The sequence below is a fragment of the Nyctereutes procyonoides genome, unplaced genomic scaffold, assembly GCF_905146905.1.
Source record: "Nyctereutes procyonoides isolate TBG_1078 unplaced genomic scaffold, NYPRO_anot_genome, whole genome shotgun sequence".
Taxonomy (NCBI): Eukaryota; Metazoa; Chordata; class Mammalia; order Carnivora; family Canidae; genus Nyctereutes; species Nyctereutes procyonoides.
This window is the reverse complement of record NW_026575126.1, coordinates 62,941,754-62,969,367: the sequence shown is the minus strand read 5'-3', so window position 1 is coordinate 62,969,367 and position 27,614 is coordinate 62,941,754. Positions and strand designations below refer to the sequence as shown.

General features: G+C 56.0%; 1 protein-coding gene across 4 annotated transcripts in view; it reads left to right on the top strand.

Annotated features, from left to right (window-relative positions):
* The window catches only part of MAD1L1 (mitotic arrest deficient 1 like 1), a 347,835-nt gene that overhangs the window by 249,888 nt on the left and 70,333 nt on the right, over positions 1-27,614 (top strand). For all 4 annotated transcript variants that reach the window (XM_055340060.1, XM_055340059.1, XM_055340058.1 and 1 more), the window contains one exon: positions 24,989-25,196. In XM_055340060.1, the coding sequence (XP_055196035.1) occupies positions 24,989-25,196 (208 nt within the window). The remainder of the gene's footprint in view (positions 1-24,988; positions 25,197-27,614) is intronic.

Sequence of the window (27,614 nt, the reverse complement as noted above, 5' to 3'; positions counted from 1 at the left end):
GGGCCCTGTCAGAGCAGGGTTGGCGGGTGTCTCCTGTGTGTTCAGTAGGGCACAGCCTGCCATTGGAGCTGATGGCTGCCCAGGCCCCCTGTGGGTGATTGGGGTGCAGGGAGTCCTGCTAAAATCTTTCATTGCCTTTCTTCCTGCCTCTGGGCCTCCAGGCCTTTCCCAGGGAGCCTGCTGTGGCTCTTAGAGGGGTCACTTAGGTGAGGTGCGGGTGAGCACTGTTGCTAATGGATGTTGACCACCAGCATCCTGGGAGATACGACATCTGGTGCTCTTCCCATCTCAAGTGTTCCTGGGTGGAGATACTTTGCGTTCCATGCTGGCCCTTGGGTGGGGCAGAGGCCTTGCAGCAAGTTTCGGAGCTGCTCACAGCCAAGGAGCTGGGCTCCTGCCCTTGGGCGAGGTGGTTGCCCGTGTCCTTACCTGAGGGAGGGGTGGAGAGCTGGTCAGAGTGCCACAGCCCAGCTGAGGGGGGTGGGGCATGTGGGCCCAGGGGTCCATCATGCCAGGGGCTGAGGTGTATGCATGATGATCATACTCCTGAGCCTTGGCTACAGTCTTGGGGTGGGAGTAGTAGGGCTGAAGCACAGAGGAGTGGGCAGTGGAGGCTTCTAGCTAGCCCCACACCATGGCCTCCTCTGCTTCAGTGAGTGTCCTACAGCCAGACCTGGGGACGTTTGCTGATCCTGCAGCAGTGCCATCCCTGGCCTTGAGGGGGGGGTCCATGACAGCATCTCCCCATGTTCTTGCTTCCCACCCAAATCCAAGAAGGCCTTCTCTGCACCTAGAGTGGGGCTTGTCTCAGGAGGGTCGGTGTGATGCTGGGGTGCCAGAGATCCCCACTTCCTGACTGTTCATCGTAGAGGTTCTGTTTAGCACCAGCCTTGGCCGCTGTTGTCGCTGTGCTCTGCAGACCTCTCCGGGAGGTCCTGCTACTCTGTTTCCCTGATGAAGAAATGTCCACTCAGGGAGGGGCAGTTGTTTGGCTGAGAGCACCCAGCAAGAGGGGCAGAGCTGGGCTTTGAGTCCAGTTTCCGGTTTCCTGAGCTGTGCCTATTGTCCTCGTGGTCGTGGGGCTGCGTTGCTGATAGCCCAACAGCCATTCCCAGGTGCCCAGCCTCAGCTCCCCTCCAACCTGGGCCTGTTATGTGGTGCTGTGGGCAAGCAGAGGGTGGCACCCCAGGGCTGAGCAGACTGTTCCAAGGTGTTTGGACACTTGCTGTGGCAGCAACAGTTCTTTCTGACCCAAACACCATCCACTCATCCAGCTCATGAAAAGCGCCTGTGAGCCAGGCCCTGCTAAGGACACAGGAATGCAAGGGCTCTGCCCTGGAACCCTGACCCCCAAGGGCAGACAGGAATGAAGGGGGCAAGTCAGGTCAAGATAAGTGGTCGTGACAGTTACACAGCATGGACAGGAAGAACTTGTGTCTGGCTGAGGTCCAGGCAGCAGCGAGATGGGTCTGAAGGTGGCTTGGAGGCATGGAAACAGAAAGACAGTGTGGGGTCTTCAGCTGGAACCCTGTCTGGTCCCTTAGGTATGTTGAGCTTTGCTGTCTGACTCCCCAGTGGGTCCTTTCTAACTTGAGAATAACAACACCCATGTGGGGGGCACCTGGGGAGTGGAAATGCCATGTCTGCGCACACTTGGCTCTCATCCATCTCTTGACACCTCCTGACTTCTCCATTGTGAGGGCAAAGACCTCCCCTCTTCACCGCTGTGCCAGGGCCTAGGGAGCAAGAGGAGCACACGTGATGCCCTCCTGCTGCCCGGTGAGCCCCACGCTTCCTCTGGGCTGAGCTGAGGAGTACTATCCAGCCGCAGCCGGCCAGGCAAGGCCTTGGTGCCAGCACGGTGCTTCCGGGGCATTCCTGTGCAGACATCCTCCTCTCCCCTCTTCCCTCTGAGGAGAAGCTTCAAGTTGGGCCGCTTCAAGGAAGATTGATTAAAATCAGCTGCAGTTTGACTTAATTGGGAACATATGCTTGGAGAGGGAGCGCCACTAGTTAGAACTTCTTGTAATTAGTTCACAGCTGGTTGGTGAGGAAACAGCTCCAGTTACCGCCCCGAGCCCGGTGTGTGCCTGCTGCTCCACACTCTCTGGGTGCCTCAACGGGGTGGTGTTCAGGCCTGCCAGGTAGGGAGGGGGGCTGGCCCCCGGTGCCCCAGCCCAGGAGGGGGGCTGCTGCTGTCTCCTGCATGCCTCTCTTTAGAGATGGGGAAACTGAGGCCCACAGTTAGCCAGCACATGAGTGGTAGTTCACAGACATCTTTTGTAGAGGCAGAAGGGGTTGGACACATCCAGAGTTTTCCAGCACTGGGAGAACAAATTGCGGGGATGTCTGGGCCCAGAGGCAGGGGGAGCTCTGTGCTCCCCATGTAGCTGCAGGAGCCAGAGGCTGGTGGCTGTGTGGCAGAAGGTGTGCTCCCTGGACCCAGGCCTGCACCCATGGCGTGGCCCTCCCTGCTGGAACCCCATGCTCCTTCCTGCCTTAGATCCCGCCCACCCCACCCCACCTCTGCCCTTCACACCCCTCCACTGGCCTCAGTTTTCCAGAGCCAAGAGAATGATTGCGGAGTGGCAGCAGGACTTGTCTCATTTGCCCTGACCTCTGATTTGTTCCTCTTCCTGGTGGGTGGCACTAGCGTGGCTGGTTGCTGTGGCCTTCATGCCTGTGGCCCTAGTTTCAGGCCATTTTAGCAACTGTGGTGACAGCTCTTAGCCGGGTGCTTCACACACTAGCCAGTACTATCAGTAGTGACACCACTGTCCTGTGCTTTACCTTGATGACAACAAACATGCTTTTCCACATTTGTGTTTCTGATGGGCCACATTTGGAGACTGTGACAGCAAATGGGCCACATGAAGCTCCGGAGGTGCAGTCAAGAGGGGATCAGATGCATGGCAGTCCCGGCCCAGGCTGGACACTTGAGCATGCAGAGCATAGCCTGGCCGCTGGCTTGTGCTCTGGTGTCCTCTCGGGTCCACTGGACTTGCCCCAGCACTTTGTGAGCATTCTCACACGTACAGCAAAGCCAGACAAATTCCACAGTGAAGACCCACTCGCCCACCACCCACATCCTGGCATGAGCGTTGTACTGGGGGGACCCTACGATGCCCACCCCTCTGCCATCCATCAGTGCTTTTACGTTTTTCTGATGCATTTTAAAGCAAATTGCAAACATCTGCACCCTTCTCTGTAAATGCTTCAGCATGCATGTAATCAAGTAGAATTCATCTCTGGGAGTTGAGCCCACGTCCCACTGCCCCTCAGTGGTGCATGATCATGCTGCTCATTCAGGCAGGTGACCGTCAGCAGTGGGTGGAGGGCCCACTTGCCTCCAGCCCTCCTGCGCGCCTGCTTCCCGGGCTGTGGGGGGCTGCCCAGAGCCAGCCGGCAGTGCCGCTCAGGAAAGGGACCAGACTGCAGCCCAGTGACATTTACGATAAGTATCTTTTTTGGAAATGGAGTGGGTAGAAAATTGCTGGGTTGCCTGTGAGCTGAAAGCTCACAGTGCCTGTGGAGACGTCCTTGCGTCAACAGGCAAGTAGCACTGTCTACTCAGACCCTCTCGGCCTCTACCTCCTTCCTTCTTCCTGAGTATGGGCAGCAGGGAGGGACCTGCAGTCTTCACACCACGCTGCCCTCTCCCCACTGACCTGCACGTTCCCCCGGCCTGGCCTGGGCCCTGGGGACAGACCTCATCTGCCTCCCTACCCCCACCTGCTCCCATCTGCCCTCACCTGCCAGGGAGCCCATAGCCCAGGGCAGGCCTGACCTCTGCTTCTCAGGACCCTCTTGCCCCTGACTGTCCCCGTGTAGGCCCCCTGGCTACTGACCACGCCCTCAGGCATGTCATGCCCCTGACTGGCCTTCTGCCCACACTTCAGCAGTGCTATCTGGGCGTTGCTTCCTGGAGGGGCCAGACCCCACAGGCCATATGCTGGGGATGCCTGGGTGTGGGGTGAGTCCCAGAGAGGGTGACTGGAATGCAGGGTGTAGACTTACAATGGCCAGGAATGGCCACAGCTGATCCGAGGCAGGTGGGCATTGGTCTCTGCTGCCCTAGAAACACACCTTATTCCTTCCCCTAACACCCAGTTAGACTCCTCATCAGCTGTACACACTGAGGGCCTCACAGTCACTGAGGAGAGGGGGTCATCCTTCCCCCCAAGCCAATGAGGGAGCCTGAGGTCACAGAAGCTGGTGACCTGTCTCAGGTCCCCTGAGTCCCAGGATCCTCACATGCTGCCACCTCTATCCCCCCAGCAGAGGTCCAGGCTTTCTGCCCCACTGGCTCCCGTTCCTGCCCTGACAGCTTGGGGTCCCATGTGATGAACACAGGGCCCCACCACCACTCAGCTGGCTTTCCCCTCAGCACCCCTGGCCATAGCCCGTACCCCCGTTCCTATGACTTGCTATCTGGAGACTCCCACCTCTGCCCACCATCCCTGTTCATCCCTCAGGGCCAGCTCAGGCAGTGCCTTCACGCCACATCCAGGACTTGTTTGTGGGTCAGTGGTCTGGACCACAAGCTCTGTGGGCAGCGGCCTTGCCTGGGTCACCTGCACACGCCAACCTCGGGCCTGGCTCCCAACCCACACTCTCAGGGCATAAACAAGTGGGGCACACATAGGCAGGTGCAGCAGCAGGCAGCGCATGTGGGCTCTGGAGGAAGCTAGGGGTGAGTGGCTTGGCCCCTGAGCCCTGCCGTGGTTGGGAGGATTGGTACCTACAGCATTTGATGGGGTTCCTCTCCTGCAGTAACTTCTTTGACTGATGGTTTTCTAACAAATTCTTAGTGGCTCCCCCCGCCTTTTAACTGAAAAGATGATCTGTTTTCGAGTCATTCTGCACCTTGTTTTATCATGTAACACCTGGGACATCCCATTGGTTTTCTTATGGCCACGTGCTGTGTCCCTGTGATATGCCGTACCTTAATGAACTGGTTGCCTGTTGGTGGCCGTGCAGTCATTGGCTTCCCCTTTTATGCCCAGAAACATGGCTGTGGTGTGTGTCCTGTGTGTGCAAGTGTGTGTAGGATACACTTCTGGAAGGGAGATGATGGGCTCAAAGGGTACCTGCACTTATTTTGGTGGATGCTGTCAGATGGAGCCTCATGGCGGTCAGTCTGTAACTGCTGCCCCCAGCATGGGACGGCGTCGCCCGCAACCTGGGAGTCTGTCCTTTATTCTCCACGGGGGTGAGGAGAATATAAGGGGCCTTGTATGTTCATATGCATTCATGTCCTTGGCCTTTTTTTCAAATGCGTTATTGGTCCTGTTGATTTCTTGGAGATTGTATATCAAGGAGTTGAGTTTTTGTTTGACGTTGTGAATATATTTTCCACTGGAGATCGTCTGTCTTTTGACTTTGAGGCTTTTTTTACATTCTTGCATAGGTACCTTTATCCATGTTTCTTTGGCTCAGATTGTACAGGAGTTCCTCTGTGCTGGTTTTGTTTCTTACATGTAAATCTGTGGCTGATATGACATTTGGATTTGGTCTGGTGTTTTACAAGGTATGAAGCTTGTCATCAGCCTGTTCCCTAATGGGCTCCCACCGGTAGCCCCTGGACACTTACAGCAAAGCCTGTCCTCACTGGTGTGAGCTGCCTCCCTGTCTGCCCATGATGTTGCTGTGTCTGGGTGGTTTCCTGTGCTGATGTGGCCTGGCCTCCCACTGCCGTGACTTTTCCAGCTTCTCCAGCAGGATTTTCCTGGCACCTCCTGTCTGTGTGTGCTCTCTGGAACGAACTTATCTAGCTTTTCCAACCAGTATAGAAATTGGTAGGTTTCATGGAAGATGGGGAAAACCTCTAGAGGCGAGCCATCAGGAGCTGCTGTGCCTGCATCTGTGGGGTCCTCTCTCTGCTCCACTCGAACACCTTACACATATGTGTTCATCTTGTACATTCTTGTCAAATTTCTCTCCAGGTTAGGGGTCTGTCCTTCAGTGTCACTGTGGTGCGTATGCACATGCAGACTCTGGGCTCTGCTTGGGAGGTTTGTGACCTGCCTCCTGGCGGCTGCGTGTGCCCCTTCACGCATGTGAAGGAGCAAGCAGACATGTGCCCTGGGCCCGCGCTCCCGGACGGACGTGTAAAACAAGACGCTTCAGGAAAGAGCCCAAGCCTCTTTTCCCCAGTGTGGCGCCTGGCTGCTCATGTTTATTAACGCCGAGGACTAAAAAAAGCCAGCTTGCTGATGTGCACTTGTGTGGAGACATTTCCACAGGCACTGATTTCTTTTGATTTTTTTATGAGGAGAATGATGTGTCTTGAATAATAAGCCCCTTCTCATCCCATGAGCCGGTGCCAGCAGACGTCTCCGCAGGGCCTCAGACACCCCCCACCCCGCCCTGGTTGCACACAGGGCTTCACGGTGTCCCCAAGGGCCCCTGGAGCCACTCCTCGGGGCCTTTCCACCTTGTGACCCTTGCGGTGCCGGGCTGGCTGGACTGGGAGCAGGGGCTAGGAGCCTCACCACTCAAAATGCATTGCTGACCCCTCTTCCCCTCCACCCATTCCTCACCACACTTGTAGACAGCATGCCAGGTACCCAGTCCTCTACAAGCCTAGAGGTTGGGGGTGATGAAACATCATGTGTGTCATCTGTAGGCAAGTTGAATTTTTCCTGGAGTGGGCCTGGAGTCTCACAGCCGCAGTGTGAGGTAGGCAGATGGAGGTAGCACCCTTGTCTCAGCACTGCCCAGGGGTCCCAAGCCCTGCTCAGCCATGTGCAGCCCCGAGCCCCGGGGGCAGAGCCGGGAGAGACCTGTTGCCCTGATGCCGGATATAGGTATATCCAAGACCGGAGAGGTGGGACAGCCAGAAGCAGGACCTGAGTTTCCTGTCCTTTGTGAGTGTCCCAGGACTAGCAGGACACCTGGCCCCACCCCACACACCAGGGTTCCATCCCGGTGGGTGGTGGCCACCACGGCCCTTTTTATAGGCTGTCACCTTCTTCCCCATGAGGCCAGTACCCAGTTCGATCCTGCCAGCACCCTGGGTTTGTGTCCCAACTTGTTCCTGTTCCCTCGATGCTGGTAGAGGTCTGGGCCCCCACCAGATGGGGGCTCTGAGGTTGGTGCCATGGGTGAGCCTGCTCTCCTGCTCCTGCCCCTGTAGGGATTGTGCCCCTGTCCTTCGCATAGGCATGCTGGGTGTTGGCCTGGGTGGTAGGCCATCCCCTGTGCCTTGGAGCCAGGCCAGGTGGCTGGGAGGAGGACCCTCAGTGCCTCTGCCCCTGTGGAGCCCTGTGCAGACTCTCCTCCTCCCTTATCTGCAGCACCTTCTGGCCAGCCCACAGGAATGGGGCCACCTTCAGAAAAACCCCTCACTGTCCCTGTGGTGGGAGATTGGGCACCTGCCACGGAGGGAAGGTGCACTGTGGGCCCTGGGGCCAGCCTGCCCCACCCTCTGGCAGGAGTCAGGTGCTCCAGAGTCAGGGGGAGGGGGTGGCACAGGGGCTTTCCATATGCGTGTCTGCCCTCCCCTCTGCTCCACCAGAGAGAGAAGTACTGCAGAGAGGGCCTTTGGGGGTGTCTCCTGGTAGCAGAAACCCTTTCTCCTTTGGCGGCTGTCATTCTTGCCTGTTCACAGCCAGCTTGCACCTGCACTCAGGGAACAAGGGTCTTATCTGCGGAGCAGGGAGTGCGTGGCTCTCCCCTGCTGTGTTGGGGCATCTCTGGCCTCACAGGCTTTCTTTTTGTTTTTTTAAGATTTTATTTATTTATTCATGAGAGACACAGAGAGAAGGGGGGTGTGGTGGAGAGAGACAGGCAGAGGGAGAAGCAGGCTCCATGCAAGGAGCCCAATGTGGGATTCGAACCCGGGAATCCAGGATCATGCCCTGGGCCAAAGACAGGTGCCCAACTGCTGAGCCACTCAGGTGTCCTGCCCCACAGGCTTTCTTTGGGAACATTTGTGGTGATAGAAGATATGGCTGCTTGGGAGGAGGATGGCAGCCCAGTGGGTTATGCTTTCAAGAATCCCGTTTTATGAGTGAGGGTGTTTGGGGTTGCAGTTATCAGAAATCCCGGTGCAAAGGGGCTTCAGATACGGCCTGTTCCAGCCCCTTGCTAGTTTCCTTGCTGTGTCTCCACTTGGTCCTCCACCTCGTCAGCCCCATCCGCTGGCTAGCCTCCCTGTGACTCAGGGGCTCTGCTGGAAGTGGGCTGGTGTTTCCTATTCCTTCTCATTCCTTCTGAATGTGTGGCCAGGCCCCATACCCTCCTAGTACAACCACCTTGGCCATAAGGAAGGGTGGACTCTGGGCTGAGCGGAGGTCGTTTGGCCAGCCTGGTTGCTGGGTGTGGGGTGGCAGCCCCTCTGTGAGCCTGCCCACCTTGCTCAGCTGCTCTAACGTGGCGGACAGTAGAGGCTGAGGCAGCCGGGGGAGACACTGACATGAGACACTTTCCTCATGTGTATACCTGAGGAAAGCATTCAGATGGTGACATGCAGAAAAGGGAGCAGACCATTGGGAGGGACTTGGGGAATAGCCACTCAAGGACCTGGCAGGACCACATGCTTGTGGTTTCCTCCTGTGGCACAGAGGACAAGGAACATCAGCCTTCCAGGATTTTTGGGACTCTCCACAGAAAGTTCTGGAATAGTTAAGGGAAGAATGCCAGTGACCCAGGGTACTTGGGACTCTCCACGGAAGGTTCTGGAAGAATTTGAAGAATTCTCCAAGGTTGCTTGGAGAATTTTAACTTCTTTGGTTCATGAGGATCACCTTGACTATTTTCTGTAGTCACATTTATTCCCTTTTTTTATTTTTTAAAAATATTTATTTATTTATTTGAGAGAGGAAAATGGAGGTAGTGACAGAGATAGTGAGGGAGAGCAGGAGCAGGGAGGAGAGGAAAAGTAGGCTCCCCCACTGAGCAGGGAGCCTGACATGGGACCCTATCCCAGGACCCTGAGATCATGACCTGAGCCTAAGGCAGACGCTCAACCGACCAAGCTACCCAGGTGCCATCACATGTTTCCTTTAGATAAGATCCCAGGACCATACAAAGAATTCCTGGCTGCTAATAACACGATGCCAGGATGAAACAGACCACAAATGGCATGGCATTGGAGCCATGTTGAAGTTGAGCCTCTCAGCAGCCCAACAAAGAAGTTACATAATTCCTCTTCTAGGAAGGGAGTCTTGTGGAGGTGGTTTACAGACAATGTGCTGAATTCTATTTTTTTAATAAATTAATTTTTTATTGGTGTTCAATTTACCAACATACAGAATAACACCCAGTGCTCATCCCATCAAGTGTCCCCCTCAGTGCCCGTCACCCATTCACCCCCACCCCCCGCCATCCTCCCCTTCCACCACCCCTAGTTCGTTTCCCAGAGTTTGGAGTCTTTATGTTCTGTCTCCCTTTCTGGTATTTCCCACACATTTCTTCTCCCTTCCCTTCTATTCCCTTTCACTATTATTTATATTCCCCAAATGAATGAGAACATACACTGTTTGTCCTTCTCCGATTGAGTGAAGTAAGTCAAACGTGCTGAATTCTAGTAGAGCCACCCCATGAGGGGACTTGTTGATGCCCCACAACAGATGCTGTAGCTGATTTTAAAAAGTTTCTTTGTTTAACCACATGATCCCACGGTCCTGCTCCTGGGACTCTAACAGACACATACGCCCCATGTTCACAGCAGCATTGTGGGGTCCATCACGGGTGAGTGGCAACAGCATGCGGTCTGTTCATACGGCGGGGCATCACTCAGTGTGAGAAAGAAAAGGAGTTCTGGCACCTGCTGCAACACGGGTGGGCCTTGTAGACACCAAGCCAGATGCAGAAGGACCCACATGGGGACCCCATGCACACGAGGTCTCAGTGGCATCAGATCCACAGACACAGAGAGTAGATGGTGGGGCCAGGGCTGGGGGAGTAGGTGGGGTTAGTATGTTACTGGGACGGAACGTTCTGGAGCCAGATCGGGGGATGGCAGCCCAGCAGCAGGAATGCACTTGGTGCCCTTAAGTGGACACAGGAACGGTTAAGATGGCTAATTTTATTTTATGCATGTTTTACCACAATGAAAAAAACCCGAATGCCTTTGTTTAACATTTCCCAATACGTGTGATTCAGGGCCCTTGAGCAGAGAAGCAGAGCGTCTGACATCTCTGCTTAGTGCCCAGGGCAGCGAGCGCTGGGGCTGCATTGCCCTCAGAGGCCCAGCGTGCCTCTTCTGCCGGCTTGTCCTGCCTCTGCTGCTCTTACCAGCTCAGGCGGCGGGATTTTAGTTGTGGCTGCTGCTTGCTGTCTGTGATAGGAAGATCGGGGCAGCCAGCGCTGCCTGACTTCAAGAGCTTCTGTTTGTCAGCCCAGCTATGTGGGAACCTGGCTCGCCTACACAGTGACATTGTTGTGGAATGGCAAGGGGACGGGTGTCTGAAACAGCAGCCTTTGGACCTGCAGGACGAGCGCCTGCAGAAGGAAGCCTGTCCATCCCTGTCCTCCCAGGAAACAGGCCTGGGTGCCCAGGTGGTGGCTGGCTGGCATCTCTTGGCCTCTTCGATGTCCCTGCCCTGATGTGATGAAGCTTTGGGAGGGCCCAGCCTGTGGACCAGAGCATGAGGTGGGCTTGTCTGCTGGGCAGCTGAGCCAGGGTCCATCACAGTCAGTGACCACTCACCCACATCTGCTGCTCCCCACCCAGAATTTTGCCAATGCCACTGCCCCCAAAGAGGGGGGCCTGTAGGGCAGCCCCCTTTTGGCAGCACCTGACTGCAGAGGCCCAGGGTCTGGAGAAGGGTGCTGGCAGAGGGCACTGGGCTGGGGGCCTGCATGGCTGTCATCCAGCCCTCTTGACGCAGACTGTGTCTTTTCTACCTCCCTGTAGACTGCTCACGAACCTCTCAGGACCAGTCCCCCTTGGGAGGACTCTGGAAGTCAGGGTGATGCCATGTGCTGTAATTGCCATGCTAACTGTCCTCTGTTTGCTGAATAGAGCCTCAAGTCAGGGACAGCATGCAGGGTCATGAGAGCATGCAGGCCACACAGGCCTGTGTGGCAGGGTGAGGATGGCAGACAGACGGGTGGACACACTGACTGGTCTCTGCCGTCTGCATTCTCCTGGCCCTGTTCCCCCTCCTGACCTGAGTTGTAGTCCTCAGCTCCACACAGCACAGCCTCGGAATGTCCAGGGCGCTTACCTGGTAGCTGGCAGAGCTTCAGGCCAGCAGGACACGAAGGTCTGCTGCCTGGTGCCCAGCTCAGACACAGGTCTGTCTGGTGGGGACCCTGTCATATTTGTGCAGAACTCACCAGCACTCTTTTCTCTCCCCTCCCAAGGTCCAGCCACTAAACCTCTCCATCTTCTGTTGAGTTGACAGGAGTCGCGGGTACCCATGGTAGAAACCCAAATTCAGAAGGGCAGCGGTTTTGTCAGCATTTGTTTCTACACAAACAACCGTGGCAGGGAAGGCACCAGAGCAGGGCCACAAGGGCAGTCCCTCTAGAACGTGAGGACACCCCATAGCACTCTACAGTGTGTGGATGTGTAGTACAAGATGGGTGTCCCAAGTGTGAAGGGATTCCAGTATGTGACCTCCAGCTCTGACATTCTTGTGGCATCTGAGCCTCCTTACAGGGAAAGTGGATGAGGCCAGTGCTGATGGCCACCAGGGAGACCCTATCCTGTGCCACTGCTCCTCTGCCCCTGCCCAGTTTGCCAATGGCTCTGGGAAGGCTTTGGGTCCTTGGACACGTGGCATTTTGACAGCCCAAGGGTTCTTCTGGAGAAGTGGTGGTCTGGGCTGCATCTGGCAGACATGAGTGACACCTGTCAGAATTGACTCTGGTTTTCACGCCGGTGGTCCTGGTGGGCTCTAATTGTGTACTCAGCAAAACTGGTTTGGTTTAAGACTGCTTACATGTCTCCCTGCACACTTGGGTCAGTGAGCAGTAGTAGCATCCCCATTTGGTAGACCAGCAAACTGAGGCTCAGAGAGAGCATGACTTGGTTTCGTCTCAGATCCAGTACAGGGAAGTGCCACCTCCTGGGGCTTCTTCTAGAACCCAGAGGAGAGGCCAGCCAACAAGCCAAGCCAGGCCTCTGTGGTCAGGGCTGCGGGAGCTCCATCCCTGCATCCTGGGATGGCAGCATTTTTCCTCTAAATCCTGTGACCAAGCTATTGGTTGTGTGGGCACGAGGGAGGGATGGACACCCCTGCTGGGCACTGTGACTCGGCCCCTCATCTGGCCACTCATCTCTAGGAGGAAGGAAGTGTTCATGTGCCGGTGGTGATGCCCTCAATGTTACCCTTCCCCCTGGAGCAACCCTGGAGCCACCCCAGTCTTGGCCCACCTCCCGGATGCTATAGGAGCCTCAGGTAGCAGCTTGCTCCAGTGCCCAAGGCCACCAGAGCCCTCCTTGCCAGTCCTGCCTGCCGCTTCTTGGAAACTTCACACCCCCCTGCCAGAGCTCCAGACCAGCACCATGGGGTGGTCTCTGAGCTGGGGCTGGCATGAGATTTAGCACGGTGACCTCCCTCTGGGTGTGACATCCAAGGAAGACCAGCATCCAGTCTGGCTGGACGAGGGTTCCCTCTGAGCCCCACTGTCCCTCATGGTCTTCCCCTGGCCAGCCATATCCCATAGCCTGCCTTACTCACCTTTGTCACTTACTTGTAGATGGATAAACCTGTCCTATTGCATTCTCTTGGCACTGGGTTGGAGGCGGGCATTGTGGTCGCCTAGAGAGTGGTGTGAGAAGGGCCTTTCTGGTGTGCACCGGCCCGGGCAGGTCCTATTCCCCCAGGCTTTGTCTTCCCTCTGCTGTGTTTCTGGAGCCACAGGGCCTTAGACAGGTGACCCAGGCCCTTCCATGGCTGCAGTGGGTTGTCCCTTCAGAGCTGGCCACATGGCACTGGACACAGTGTGCACACAAACGCCTGTCATCAATCAGGACAGCCTGCTGAGAGGTGGCAGGTCACATACATGTGTTTGCTTTCCAAGGGAGCCTTGGCCACAGGGAATGCTGAGTGCCTAGCTTCTGTCCTGGGGGACAAGGGGAATGGAGATGGGGACCAGGCCTCTTCCTTGGCCGTGTTGGGCCAGGGGCAGGCAGACTGTGCTGCTCTGTGTGAGCCCAGCTACTGCTCCCACACTGTTCACCTGTGGCTAGCACACCATCCCATGAGGTCCTACTCTGGGGGACAAGGCCTGCCCAAGGCCTCAGAGCCAGGGAGCATCCCTGGGAGCTCCCTAAGCACTCAGTGAGAACCTGGCTTTCTCCCACTGCCCATGAGGCAGAGGGACGAAAGACCAGCACCTGAGGGACCTGCCCAAGGTCACATAGCTCCTGAGCAAAGGGAGCACCAGCCCTGGGCCTGCTCAGAACACATCCTACAGGCTGAGGCTCAGCAAGGAGCAGAAGATACAGGGCCAGGGTAGGGAGCTGTGTTCCCCATCTAGGAAGTCTGGCCCTGGCCCTGACCTTGGACCCAGCGGGCACCCCTGCGGCCCTCCACTCTCCTACCCAAGCTGTGCTTCCTTCAGTTGGGAGAGATATTGATTGAGCTTTGAGGCCAGATGATTTATAAATATGCATGAGGACCAGCACCTATTTGTGCTGTTTAATTCTCCCTGCGTCTCCACTTCTTCCAGCAGGGCCTCTCGGTATGCACGTCAGGCCCGGGTGACAGGCTCCCTTCCTCTCGGCCATGGGCCAAGGGGCAGCCGGTTCCTCACCTGGCCATCCACAGCACGTGCAGCGGCTCCAGGGTTTTGCTCCCTGTGCAGGCTTGTGAGCACCTGGCCCAGAAGGTCCTCAGGGATGGCGGCTCCTGCCCCTCTTTCTTCTGCAGATGGGAAAGGGCTAGCTCAGGTTGAGGGTGGATGGGCCACAGCTGCTGCCCGCCACCCCCCTCCCTATGGGATTAGGACGCTGGTGCAGTGGGCCTGGACGCAGAGGGAAGCAGCCATTCTTCCAAGCTGGCATGGAGTCAGGGCAAAAGAAGAGAATCCATGCTGTGGAGCCGAGGCGTGAGTCTCCAGGCTCTGGGGGGTGAGTGGGGCACACACTGTGGCCCAGCCTCATCTGACGCACTGCTGGTCTTCCGAGAAACGGGGGGCAGATGCCCACCGTGGCTCTGGCCACCCCATGCCTGGCCCTGAACTTTTGCCTCGACTAGGTCATTCTTCAGCAGAAGCACCAGCTCCCGCTGTGAGTGACACAGGCACGTGTGGTCAGGAATTGCAGCATCACGTCTATGGAAGCCCAAAACTTTTCCTTTTGAGATTCTTGTCAGTACCGCCAGTATCTCAGCTGTGAATCAAACAAGGCGACAAATTGTTAGTAGATTACAGCCATTAACCCTTTCTTCCTCAGAGCCACCACCTCGCAGCAGATTTCAGCAGAGTTGTCCGCTCTGTCTGCACATCAGACGTGCCAGCTCCCGATGGCACGGTGTTCCTGCTCATGGGGACAGCTCCTGGCTTAGATATTAGTGATTAGGACCATTCAACAGGCGCTCCTCTGCCACACCCAGGAGCCTGCCCTCACCCCTGGGCAAGAGGCCAGCAACAAAGTGGTTACACAAGGCGTGGCGTGTTGTGCGATACGTGCAGCCCTAAGAGGGGCGGGAGCTCAGGAGCAGCCCTTGGTGCTGCGGGATCACTGACTCCTCTCAGTGGGTCCTTATGGGGCAGGCACTGTGGGTGAGGCACCGGCTTCCCTTCACTGGTCTGGGGGACGCAATGAAGCCTTGTCCTTCCTCAGGGGGCCCCCGCCTGCTGGGAGCATCTGTGGAACTCACTCCGGGCCTCCCTGGTGTCCAACAAACCACACTGCCCACATAGAAGCAGAAGGATGACCTCCTTGTACCAAGAGGGGGCGGTGTAGCAGGCAGAGCCCTATGGGCACGCTGCCCAGCCACATGGTCCTGACACATGGGTCGGCCCTACCTGCCCAGTGGGTGCTCTGTTAGGGTGTGGGGGGGTGCGGAGAAGGATGGGGGCTGCATAATATCCTAGGATGACCATGGTACCCATGTCTAGTTTGGCTGGGCCTATGGGTGGCTGCCATGGAAGCCAGTCCACTCTGGCTCCTGGGAAGACAGCACCTGGCCACCTGGTCTCTGTGCTCCCCAATTCCACACAGACTCCCAGTGGGGGATCCCACCTGTACCAGCCAGCTTCATTTCCCCTTACGTCTTCCAGCCCTTGGCTTTCTGAGCCCAGTGTGGAAGGTTCCAAGTAGTAGGCACTTAGAGCAAGCCTAGGCCTTAAGGCATTGACACTTTATCTCAGGTACTCAGCCTGTGCACCCCCGTCCCAGCTTCCTCCTGACTGACCAGGTCTCACTGTGAATGCTCCAGCACCTGGCCAGTTGAGCAGCAGGGGAGTGTGGCTAAGAAGCAACTCCTAAAATTCTGCTAGGACCCAGGCTGCCCTGTGCCCCACCATGCGGTCTCAGCCCTGGTCTGCATGTGCCAGGTACCCCAAGCAGATGTGTGCCAAAGACCCAGATGAAACAGGCCTGAGCAGAGTGGCCTGGCTCCTGCTGGATATCTTTAGGGAGGGCAGTCAGCAGAACCAGACAGCAGAGCTACGCCCTCAGGATGGGGGCCTGGCAGTGTGTAGGGTCTCGGGGTAGCACGTCCAGGCAGCTGTGGAGACTGCAGGAGCCCTGAGAGCATAGCTCTTGGCGGGGGGGGGGGGGGGGGGGGAGGCTGTACACAGGATCTGGTATGAGAACATGAGTTCTGGGAGCATCACTCAAGGGTGTCTGACCAGCCACGGAGGCGTGGAAGTGCCCGGAGGCTGAGGTGTTGCGGCCTGGCAGCCAGGCAGGGGTGCATCCTGAGGCCCTGGGGATGGACAGCCTGTGGTTGCTGCCATCAGGGTCCGGACCTGGCTGGACAGCTGAGGGATGCCCGGCCAGAGAGGGGTGCTCCCCCCACTCCTCCAGCTGGCTGCAGGCTGGCGTGGAAGTTGGGCGGCCTCCTGGCAGGCTCAACAGGAAACAGGCACACCGTGGGGCCTGCACTGCACCCAGCACACGTTCCTTTACCCAGCCCAGACCTGCTCTCCCTTCTGGGTTCCAGCTCTCCATCCTAGCGCTTTCCTTTCTTCTTTTTTGAAACAGCTTTATGGGAATACAATTTACAAACTACATACTTAAGCTGTTCAAAATGAGCAATTTGGTGGTTTTGCTGTACTCACTGATAGCATACCACTTTCAGCAGCTCAGAAACCCGTCCCAGGCCCTCCACTGCCACTCCTCTGTCTCCTGCCCTGTGACAGCCACCGGTCAACATGCCATCTGTCTGGGGGTTCCTGTTGTATGTGTTTCTCTGTGGGGGGCTTCTCTTACTGAGCATCATGTGTCCAGGGACCATGTGTGTTGTTATGGGTGCCACTGTGTGGACTCATCACATTTGTTCACTCACTTACCAGCCGATGGATGTCTGAGTTCTTTCCGCCTTTGCTCTGTTAGGAATAATGCTGCTGTGAACGTTTCTTCGTGGGCACAGATTTTATTTCTCGTGGAGGTGGAGGCTGTTACCATGGTGGCTGCACCATTTTATGTCCACACCAGCCGTCCACGGGGGCTCTTCGTCCTCTCCGCCCATGCCAACATTCGTTACCTGGTGGGGACTTTGGTTTTCATTTCCCTGATGAGTGAGGACATCAGCTTTGGGCATCTTATCAGACTTACTAGTTTTTGTCTCTTCCTTGCTGGAGTGTGTAGCCAGATCCCTGCCTATCTTTGAATCTGTTATCTGGGTCTTGTCACTACCAAGTCACCGTTCTGGGTACTAGTGTATACTAGATGTGCAACTCACAGATGTTTTCTCCCATTCTCCTGTTATCTTTCCCTCTTCTTGATGCTATCCTTTGAAGCACAAAGGTTTTCACTGTGATGACATTTGCTTTATACATTTTCTTTTTTTCTTTGTTTTTAGCATCCTATCCAAGAATGTGTGGCCAAATCCAGTGTCTTGGAGGCCTGCACTCACATTTTCTTCTGAGACTTGTAGTTTTAGCTCATACTCTTACATGTTTGAGTCCATTTTTACATATGGTGTGAGGTAGGGGTCCAGCTGCACACTTCTGCTGTGGATGTCCAATGATGCCAGCCCTGCATACCAAAGGACTCTTCCCTACTGAGTGGTCTTGGCACCTGGCAGAAAATCTTTGGCTGTAGACACAACACAAGGGTCTCCTTGGGTGACTTCACTATCTGTCCAAGGACCAGGACCACTCTGCCTTGGTCGCCAGCACCTTGTAGTATGAGTGGGTGGGTCTTCCTACCATCCTCCTCTGCAAGACTGCTGGCTTATTCAGGATTATTCAGAGTCCCTTGCAATGCCATGTGAATGTTAGAAGCAGCTGGGATGGGAGTGATGGAGACAAAGGGCACGTGTACACCAGCTGGGGCACGGTCATTGTCACATGCTGTCCTCCAGTCCGTGGACGCTTATTTCCATCTTCCATCCTTGCCAGCGCTGTCTGCTCACCATTGTTTTCCGTGTGCTTCGGCTTGGCTCAGCGGGTTGGGGACAGGAAGGGGCTTGGGCTACTTCTCCTCCACCCTGGCACCTGGCACCCTGGAAGCTGGCTTCCAGACTGGCCTTGGTGCCGCCTGCCACACATCACACAGCTCATCCCCATGGGAGGACCTTCCTCCTCCTCCTCCTTTTCCTTCTCCTCCTCCTACTTTCCCCCTCAGATTCTTCCCACCCAAGGTCAGCAAACCAGAGCTAGGTTCAGCTGGCTACTGGTTTTGGCAAACCTAGTGATGCCCATCTGTTTACGTTTATCTGTATTTGACCCCGTTCAATGGTGGCAACAGAGGCTGGGTGGCCCACAAACCTAAGTATTTGCTTTCTGCCCATTTGCAGAAAAGGATTGCTGGCCCACACAGTAACCGTCTCCAGAAAACATAACAGTGACCCACCAGTCCTCTCCTGGGACCAGTTGGCCCAAGGGAAGGAGCCTCGCCTGCCTCAGGCCTCAGGGCCCCAGGCCTCTGTCCCCTGACCTGCTGTCTACCTCTTTCCCCAAAATGAGGGTTTTGTAAGGGATGGAGCGTGATCACAAGTCGGGCAGAGCAGGGCCTGCACCTTGACCCAGGGCTTCTGCATGGGCAGCACCTTGTCCCTTGTGCTAGGATGTGGGTCCTGACCCCCACAACAGTGGGAGGGCCTGGGGCTACCCGCCTAGGGCTGGCACCTGCCCTTTGCCCCAACTGGCTGTGGGTCCTCCCACTGTTACTGTGGTGACCAGGTGGGAACGTAACCCCTTGGCAGAATCCCAGAGACATGGCCCCGGGGCCTTCCGAGGAGACTGCCACCCACCTGATGGGGGCCAGGCTGCCCATCTTGTTCCCCTCGTAGCCTCCTCCAGAGGCAGCATCAGTTCCCTGTTGCTTTGTTACAAACACCCCCAAAGCTTAGTGGCTTAAAACAGCAGCCACCTTGTTCTTGTGGCATCTGAGTGAGTCTGTGCTACTCTTCTCTGGGCACTATCTCCAGCTATCACCAGGTGGACCCACCAGGAGGCTGGAAGAGCCAGGGAGGCTCTGTCGGTGTCTGCATGCAGTCTCTGGTATGTCAGAAGAGGGCAGGCTGGATGTGCACACCTACAGGCTGAGGGGGCTGCACAGGGAGGATTCAGGGAGCAATGGGCCCCAGACACAATCCAGAACCTTCCTGCTGCGGCTGCTTGTCTGGAGAGGGGACCAGGCCCACAGTGGATCTTCACACTTGGGAACATCTCCCGAGGAGCAGCCTGCCCCCAACTGTGGGAAGAAGGAGCCGGTTATGCCCGTGGGTGCGTTTCTGTCATGTCCTCGCGTTGGTCCCAGAAATGGAGCACCAGCGTTGGATGCTAATCCTCAGGCAGAAACAGAGCATAGTCAGAATGGCGCCAGCAGACTGTGCCTTCAGTCTCACTTGTCAGTTTGACCATGAAGAGGAAAGAAGCCAGGTGGGCTCAGATGCCCAGGATTGATTTGCCATAGGCTGCACTCACAGGGCACGTGACATCCTCACAGCCTGATTTCTGCCTGGTTGGGATGCTTGCTCCCTAACACCCAGAGCTGGCAGGCTCCATGCTGCCTGCCCCCCTCCCCAGCCAAGCAGTACTGGGGGCAGGCTGGACAGTGGATGGATGGCTGTGCTGGGCCGTCCCCAGCCTCTGTAGACCCGTCACAGTGCAGGGACGAACCTGGGGGTGTGGGCGGCAGCCCCCATCCCTGCCCCAGGCCCCCTCAGCAAGGCCTCTCAGCAAGGCCTCCCAGCTCCCTGGGCTGTCATTCTCTAGCAGAGTCAGGGATGTGGCCCAATCTATCCCACTAGGTCTTCACAGCTCCACACAGGATGGAGGGAATGGGCAGAGGCCAGTCCCACCCACGCCCTGGGAGTCCAACTGCAGCCCCCACATCAGCTCACAGGTGGCCTCTCTCCTGAGATGCCCCAGAGACCTACTCTCTCCTTTGTCCAGTGTTTATGTGCTTCAGCCACTGCCCCCACACTGAAGAAATAGTTCACATCAGCACAGAACTTAAGTCTACAGGGGACTTCAACATATGTCACTCTGTCGGTCCTCGACGTTTGTGAGGGGTGCGTTACCCATATTTCCCAGGTGAGGCATCTCAAGACTGTGGTGAGTGGTATGGCCAGCAGCAAAATTCACCCTGGCGCTGGCCGCAGGTACCTGCGGGTGCCCTCCCTGTGACACAGATGCCCCACTTGAGGTGAAGTCCAGGCCATGGGGGAATCTGTGTTCCCACATGGCAATGGTCTTAGTCACTGTGCTCTTCAGTCAGCCTTTCCGGGCTTCTCAGGGAGGGCCAGGTCAGAGGTTATCCCAGCTAGGACACAGTGGCTGACCAGTGATCACCGTCCAGGGCAGGTAATGATCCTGCTCTCTGTGGTCAGACTTGTGTGGAGCAGGAGCTTTTGTAGCTCATCCCCAAACTGGGGAGATAACTTGCTATAGCCTAATGGGCTTGGGCACCCACCCCACAGAGCCATCCTCATGGTAAACACCAGGGGTGGAGGCCTTGCTACCCCTGGACTGCTCAAGTTGACCCTGTGGATTGCAGTCATTTATCCGACTCATCAGACCCTCATCCAGCCTGTAAGAATTTCCCCGCTTGGGTTCCTCCCTATCTGCTCTCATCTGGCTAAGCCCTGCTGGGCCCCTGAAACCCCCTTGCACACATTTTCTGTACCTTCAGTTCCCCATCAAGGGGAAGACCTCCCCCTAGAAAACAGGCCACTCGTTAACCTGTGATCCTAGGAGGGAACAGCGGTTCTCCATCCTGCCCATGTGGATTTGGCATCTCCATGACAGGATCCTTGCTGTCCAGGCGCAGGTCTCCTGACTCACCCTGCACCTGCTTCCCTGCGTGGCCCCCCAGTGTGTCGGTGATAGCATCCTGTCTGGGGCCCAGGAGAGTGTCTGCTCTGGCCAAGGGAAGCAGGGGGCCCAGGCCCGACCTGTCTTTGTGCTTATATTTTTGAATGGTTGAAGGAAGAGTGGCATTTGGGGACACGTGAGTGGTGAGAGTCGGGTCTGTGTTTTGGCGTGGCTCACAGCTCTTTCCTGAGTGCCCAGCACAGATGCGAAGCAGGCTGGTGGGTGGAGGCATGTGACCGTGAATCCTGCTGCATCTGCTCCCTGGCCCTTGCACTCCCTCCATGTGTGCCCCTTGCCCCCAGCCCACAGAGGCCCAGGAAGCAAGCTGCCAGCCCGTCTGCTGCCACCGGGCCTCTGCCCGGCTGCATGGGGCAGATGGATTTCACACACTCGGTTATCTTTCTTAGACTGTTAAAATTGGAGGGAGTAATCCAGCCCCAGAGTCTGTGATTCAGCTGGAGCTACAGGATGTCTCTATATCCCTTGAGGTTTTTACAGGGTCCTCAAAAACCAGTAAGGAGCCCTGAGCCTTCCCCAGCAGGCTCCTCAGGGCAGCCACCCCCGCCTTCCACTGACTGCAGGTGGCTTCTCTGTCTCTCTCTCCCTTTCTCTCTCTTCTGTCTCTCTTGCTCCTGCCCTCTCTTCAAGGTGACGCCAGAGGACAGGGGCCAGTGGGGTCATGGCTGCTGACCTGCAGCTCTGGCTAAAGCCGGCATCTCTCCTCCCCGCTCTCTCCCCTGTCCCCTTGTGGGCCACCTTCCCCTGTGCCCATTACCAGGAAGGTATTTTACTTTCCTGCTGCTCCTTCCCCATCCCCTTTTTCCTCCCCTTTCAAGGCACACTCAGGGGTTCTGAGCTGGCAGCTGGCCCCTCCCCAGGCTGTGGTATGCTTCAGTAACACGGCAGGATCTCACCCATGGTAGCCCAAGCTCCCACACTGGTCCTGTCACACTTAATGTATCCACAGCCAGCCTCCTTCCTGAGGGAGTGGGATGACCTGAGTAAGGACTGCCCCCCCCGCCCAATCCATTCTCCTTGGAAGTGACAAGAGAAACATGTGGGCAGGAGTCACAAAGGTAGTGGGAGATGGGATTGTTGGAGAGAAGAGGGCACATCACTGCGTATCGAGTGGAAAGGAATATGGGCTGTGGTTGTTCCACTGGCCTGGGGTTCCCCCTTACGGAGATGGGCTGGAGTCTCAGGCCAACAGCCTCCTGCTCGTCTGCGCAGGGGACACTGGCCTCCCAAGGCACCTGGCAGGAGGGAGACCCCAGGCCTGCCCCAGTGGATCCTGGGCCTTCCTCAACATAGTGGCTGTTCTCTGCACTGGCAGACCCTGAGGCCTTTGAGACGTCCCACTCTCTCCCTTGCCCTGTGGTGGCCCCATCCTTGTCAGGGAGGCCATAGAGTGACATCCAGAGATGTGTGGTCCTTGCTATGACCCCGCAAACATGCCTCCCAATCACAGAGGCAGCAGTGTCTTCCAGGTGGGATGTCTCCTGATGCCTGAGTCCTCAGTAGTCATCTTCTCCATGAAGGACACGGGGTGTCAGGAAAGCTTCCTGAGCAGGGGGTGGGGGGCGGGGTTGGGGGGAGTGGGGGGCTCTGACCTGCTCCTACTCTGCCTCTACTTGCTTGAGGAGGAGCAAGTTGTTCAGACAGCCTCCATGCTTGTCCACAAACTGGGGCTGCTCTCATCAGATCCGAGAACACGAGGGACAAGAGGTAGGACCCCACCCCGAGACTGGCACGGGGTCATTGAGGTCTCAGACCCCACAGGTGGGGGAGGCCCAGCAACACCAGGGCAAGGGTCTCCAGCCCCCCTTCCCCTTGGGGTTCTCTGACCTTCATACGTGTGTATCTAAGTCTGTACATTATGTGACCATCTGTGTATGTACGTGTGTGTATGTGTGTCTGTCGACATACATGTGTATATCTGTGTATGTACTGGGTGTGCCTGTGTCCTGTGAGCATGTGTGTATACACGTGTCTGCATTCGTGTACGCAGATGTGGGTTTTACATGTATCTAGGTGCACACGTGTGTTCATATGAGTGCACACCTGTCTGCACATACATGCGTATGTGTTCTCGTGTGTGCACAGGTACCTGTCCTCCCTCCTGGACATGAGTGAATCTCAGTAGAATTGAGTATTACTTCTCTGTGAGTGTCTGGAGAGTCCTATATGCAGATGCACCTTTCCATCACAGCCAGAGGGCAGGACACCAGAAGTGAGTTTTCCTTAACAGGCCATGCTAGTAACCAGCGTCCAGAGCAGGGAACAGCATCACGAACACCTCAGAGTCCTCGTTTGGCCCCAGCCCCAAGTGGACCCCGTGACCTCCGAGGCAAAGAGCAGTGTGGCCTGCTTCTGTGGGATGTGCTACTACAGCGTGTGCTCCATTGTGTCAAACTTGTCATGTGTTTTGTGCCTGCAGATGTGCATTCCCATGGACGTGTGGTCTTCCAAGTGGGGACCACACACAGTGTTCGATGGGTCTGAACTGTGGGGTGTGCTGTGGGCCGTGGACAGTGCTGATTCCCGGTGGACGTTTGTATAAGACTCCAGGTCACTGGCCATAGGATGCACATACTCTCCCCAAGAAGACACACTACCGAGTGGGTTTCTCAAGGCAGCCATGCCAGCTCCTGCTCTCAGCAGTACGAGCTCTGGCCACGCTCTACCCTTGATGCCCGGTGTCTTCTATCTGTTGGGTGTTGGCAGGGCGTTTCAGGAAGAACACGAGTATCTCACTGCTGTTTATATTGGCATCCCTCTGACGATTAATTTGAGCTTTGTTTCCTGCTTTGTTGGCTTTTTAGACACTTCTATGAAGTGTTCACATTTTTTGCCCATTTTAAAAATTGATTTATCCTGATTTTGTCTTGTTTGTTTGTGTGAGTTCTTTATGTATCCTGGGCATGAGTCCCACGTCAGGTTTCATATTTTAAATGTCCCCCTCTGCCAGGTGCCTTTTCACTCTCCACGAATGGAAGGTCTTATTTTCTCTGAGTCCAGCGTGGTGATGTGTTCATATTTGGCCAACACCTTGGAACCTGCTTTAGGAACTTCTGTCTGCCCCAAGGACATGATGTTCTCTTATATTTTCTTCTAACACTGTTTGTGGTTTTACCTTTGCTTGTAAATTTGCCATCCCTTAGGCATTGGGGTGTGTGTGTGTGTGGTCTTGGTGATCTGGGCATCCCGTTGACCCCACACCATTTACTGGTCATCACTGCTGCAGACTGTCATGCATCGTGGCATCTGCCAGGTTGTCCCGCCTCTGTGCTCGCCTGCCACAGGCTACATGACTTGTCAGGGCCCTGGGTCAGTCTGACATTTTGGGTCATTCCCCACATACCTGCTGAGCACTGCATAGATGTCGGGCCTCACTTGGTCTCTGGCAGCACTGCAGAGCTGACCTTGTTTCCCTGGGACAGATGGCCCTTTTCCCCAGTTTTATCCATAATTGCCCAAACTGGAAGCAGCCAAGGTGTCCCTCAGAAGTGAACAGACCCACAAACTGGTGCGTCTGTATGAGGGAATGTTAGCACTAAAAAGAAATGAGCTAGTGAGCCACGTGTTGGATATGTTGGAGCCTTTAGTGGATAGTGCTAAGTGAAAGAAGCCCATTTGAGAAGACTCCAGCTAATGATATTCTGGAAAAACCAAAACTATGGAGGTGGTGAGAATGGAGCCAGGGCCAGGACACATGACTGTGCCTTTGTCAAGACCCACTGCATCTGACAGTGCACAGTGAACATTGATAGTGTACATAATTTCAACATCATTCACCAACCAGGTCAGGGCCTACAGTGGACTCCCTAGTGTGAGAGAATCACCTTCACATGCTTGGAACAATGCCTCAAAATGGGACTGGGGCTGACCTCAGTAGCAGGAAGTGGAGAGCTGAAACCAGAGGCACAAGGGCCTGTACTTACCTGCTGCATGTGGATGCTAGATCAATAACCAGGTATGGAGGTGGGCATCCATGTGAACATGTGTTTAGTTTAAAATAGACACAAGTGGTTGCATTTGCAGGTAGGTTCACTAGGTGAGCAAGGTCAATGTCCACAGTGGTAAGTCATTGGCAGCCAGGGCCCTTGCAGTAGTCCTTATGGGGACATGGGGCATTGCCCTGGGGGGACTCTGAACTCTCTAAACAATCTTTCTCTAAGTTTTGTGTTGTATCTTAAATCTGTGGACCTTGAGCAGCAGAGCGTTGGGAGCAAGGGCCCCCAGCCATGAGAATATTGGACAGTAATGTTTGAAAGTATAGTGCTTTGAAGATGTTCCACATGGTTTATTTCTACAATTGTTGTGTAAGATGACAGAGGGATTTGTGTGTCCCAAGCACCTGCAGCATTCTGAAGGGCCTTCTAGTGGGTTTTTCCAGGTTTTCTCCCCTAGCCATTCCTTACCACTCCTTGAGGAGAGTGATGGCACCATCTCCTTATTGATCAGGGCACAGAGGTCTGGGGAGGGGGTAACAGTCCCTGGCCTTATGCTCAGGTGTTAAGGCACCCCCGTCCGTCACAAAAGCCTCACAGCTTCGGTCCAGGCCCTGCTGACCTGCCCTGTGGTCCTGCAGGGCAACTACGACCAGAGCAGAACCAAAGTGCTGCACATGAGCATGAACCCGGCCAGCGTGGCAAAGCAGCGGCTCCGCGAGGACCAGGCCCGGCTGCAGGAGGAGTGCGAGCAGCTACGGGAGCTTGTGCGCGCCCTGGAGCGTGGCGGCCCGGTCCCTGCCAACCTGGAGGCTGTTGCGGGTCTGCCTTCATCCAAGGAGGTGGCAGGTAGGCCCCTCACCCCTGCATCTGTCTGCCATCTCATGGGCAGGGGCCCCCAGGAGGCCCCGGGGCTGAGCACCCTGTGGGCTACAGGTCATGGCAGGAAGTGACTCCAGCAACACGGAAGCAAGTAGCTGAACTCTTTGCAGCCCCCCTCACACAGATTAATGCCATTTTTCGGTTTATACGGGTCCCATTAATCATGAAGCGATCCAGCAGTCCGTGGAAATGGGGACCATCTTTCACGGGTCTAAGTACCTTTCACAGAAAGAGCCTGCGCACAGAGGCCGGCTGCAGCATAGGGTGAGCGCAGATGGAAAGCTGCCTTTTCCAATACAGGCTTCCTCCATACCCTGCAGCCCTGTAAACGAGGGTAACAGCCCCTGAGCACTGCTGTTCCCACCAGCCCTGTGCTGGAACTGCCCTGCCAGCCCAGGAAAAGTGGCCCCAGCAAAGGTGGGAGTGTCTGGGCAAGCTGGGCCAGCTTGCCCAGGGTCACTGTGCAGGGAGAGGGCCGTGAAGAAGCCAGGCTGGGGCGGTGGGGGTGGGGTGCTCTGGAGAGGTGCTCCTGCCCGTCCCTTCCTGGCCTAGTTCTGGCAAGGTCACTGGGCCATCCGAGTTGGAGGGCAAGGTGGCTGTTTCCTTGACATTTCCCTCCTGCATTCCTGAGTTGCTCTTCCTGAGTGAAGACCCTCCCGACATCCTTTTCATGTGGGTCCTCTTATTCCCATGGGGGGACAGGGTGCTAGCCACCTCGTCTCCCTCCGCTATGCCAAGTCCTGCCTGGAACTTGTCCTCCACATGTAGGGGATCTTGGATGCAGCCCCCTCCCTGTCCTGTTTGCTTTTCCCTTCGGTCTGACCTGGGGTAAGTCTTTCTCAAAGCGCCTGAGGCCAGCGGGCACACTCTAGGAGGTTGGAGGGTTTTGTTTCTTCATTTTTAAGGGAGACATAAACCAATGGAGGCTCCTGCAGCAAACTGGGAATCGGGAAAGGTGGTGGGTGGGTGGCTGGAGGATGGGCAGCGGTGGAGCCAGGAGCCCCCTAAACCCTGGGGGTGGGAGGGTGAGGGCCCTGCGGAGGGTATAGTAAGAGGTCTTGACTCCCGGATCTTCCACCTAGCACCATGCAGGAGGCAGAGGCCTCTTCCCCATCAACGATGGAAAGAGGGAACAAAACCAAGGTCATTCTTTTAGAGCCTAAGTCCCAAAGAGCAGGCCCCATGCTAGCAATGCCTCCCCAGGAACTTGTTAGGGACCTAGGATGTTGGGCTCCATGTCAGGCCCACAGGGGGTCCCCAGACAGAAACACTGGAACCAACACAGAGGCAGTAGCCAGGGATGCCTAAGATCTGCCCACACCCCCAGCCCACCCTTCCCTCCCCTCACCCACCACAACACCCTCTGGGTGTTGTCCCGTCACCGAATCTGACACAGGAGGCCTCCCAGACCACCAGGCATGTCCCCAGTGGGACCCAGAGAGCCCTCTCCACCTTGAAGCAGAGCCCCAAGACTATCAGGCCCTGAGGGCGACAACAGCACAAGTGGGCAGAAACCTTCGAGGAATTGTACACGAATGTCTTCAGAGACAAAGGAGGATGTGTTACTTTAAAAAATGCTTCAAAGAGGAAACACATGACCTTTTGGAAGTTAAAAACACTGAAAGTAAAGTGAAGCTCTCAACAGAAAACTTAGAACATTGGGAGGCTATATGTGAGCAGGAGAGCAGAAGGCCAAATGAAGGCAGGAGGGGTGGGGGCATCTGTGGTTGGTCTGGTGGCTTCAGGAGACGGTGGGGGCCCAGAGCACTCGTGGCTGGTGGGGGAGGGCACGCTGGGATGTGTCATCCTGAGACTTCTGAACGCAGGGAAAAGGGGACCTGTAGCTCCCAGAGAGGGAGAAAATAGGCTGCACTGTTCTCAGCCACAGCTGGGGAGCGAGAAAGCCACTGCCAAGGGCCAGGCTCCCAGGGCCTGAAGGGCCTGACGGCCGCTCACTGCAAGCCCCACACCCAGGCTCATCTGAGGGAGGAGTTCTGTTCCGTTTCTGATGTGTAACATCCAGAAAATCCTGCCTCCATATCTCCTCTCTCACAAAGCCAGTGGAGGATATGCTCCTATGAACGAGGGCAGGAACCAGGGAGGAAGATGTGTATGCGGGAGCCCGAGCGCCAGCTCCGGAGGATAAGGAGGACCCAGGACAGCCTGTCCGGGAGCAGCCAGAGCAGGTTGAGACTGGTCAGAAGGTTCTGGAATTGCTTCAGATAGATGAGGTTGCAGAATGTAGTGTCCAGTGACTTGAGAGATAGTGTGGACCAGAGCTTTCCTCACCTGTGTGCCTGGCTTGCAGCTTATGACTCTCACTGAACGGTCAGGGTACTCCAACGTGGGCACCCTGCAGGGAGCTTTGCCATATTGGTCATGAGT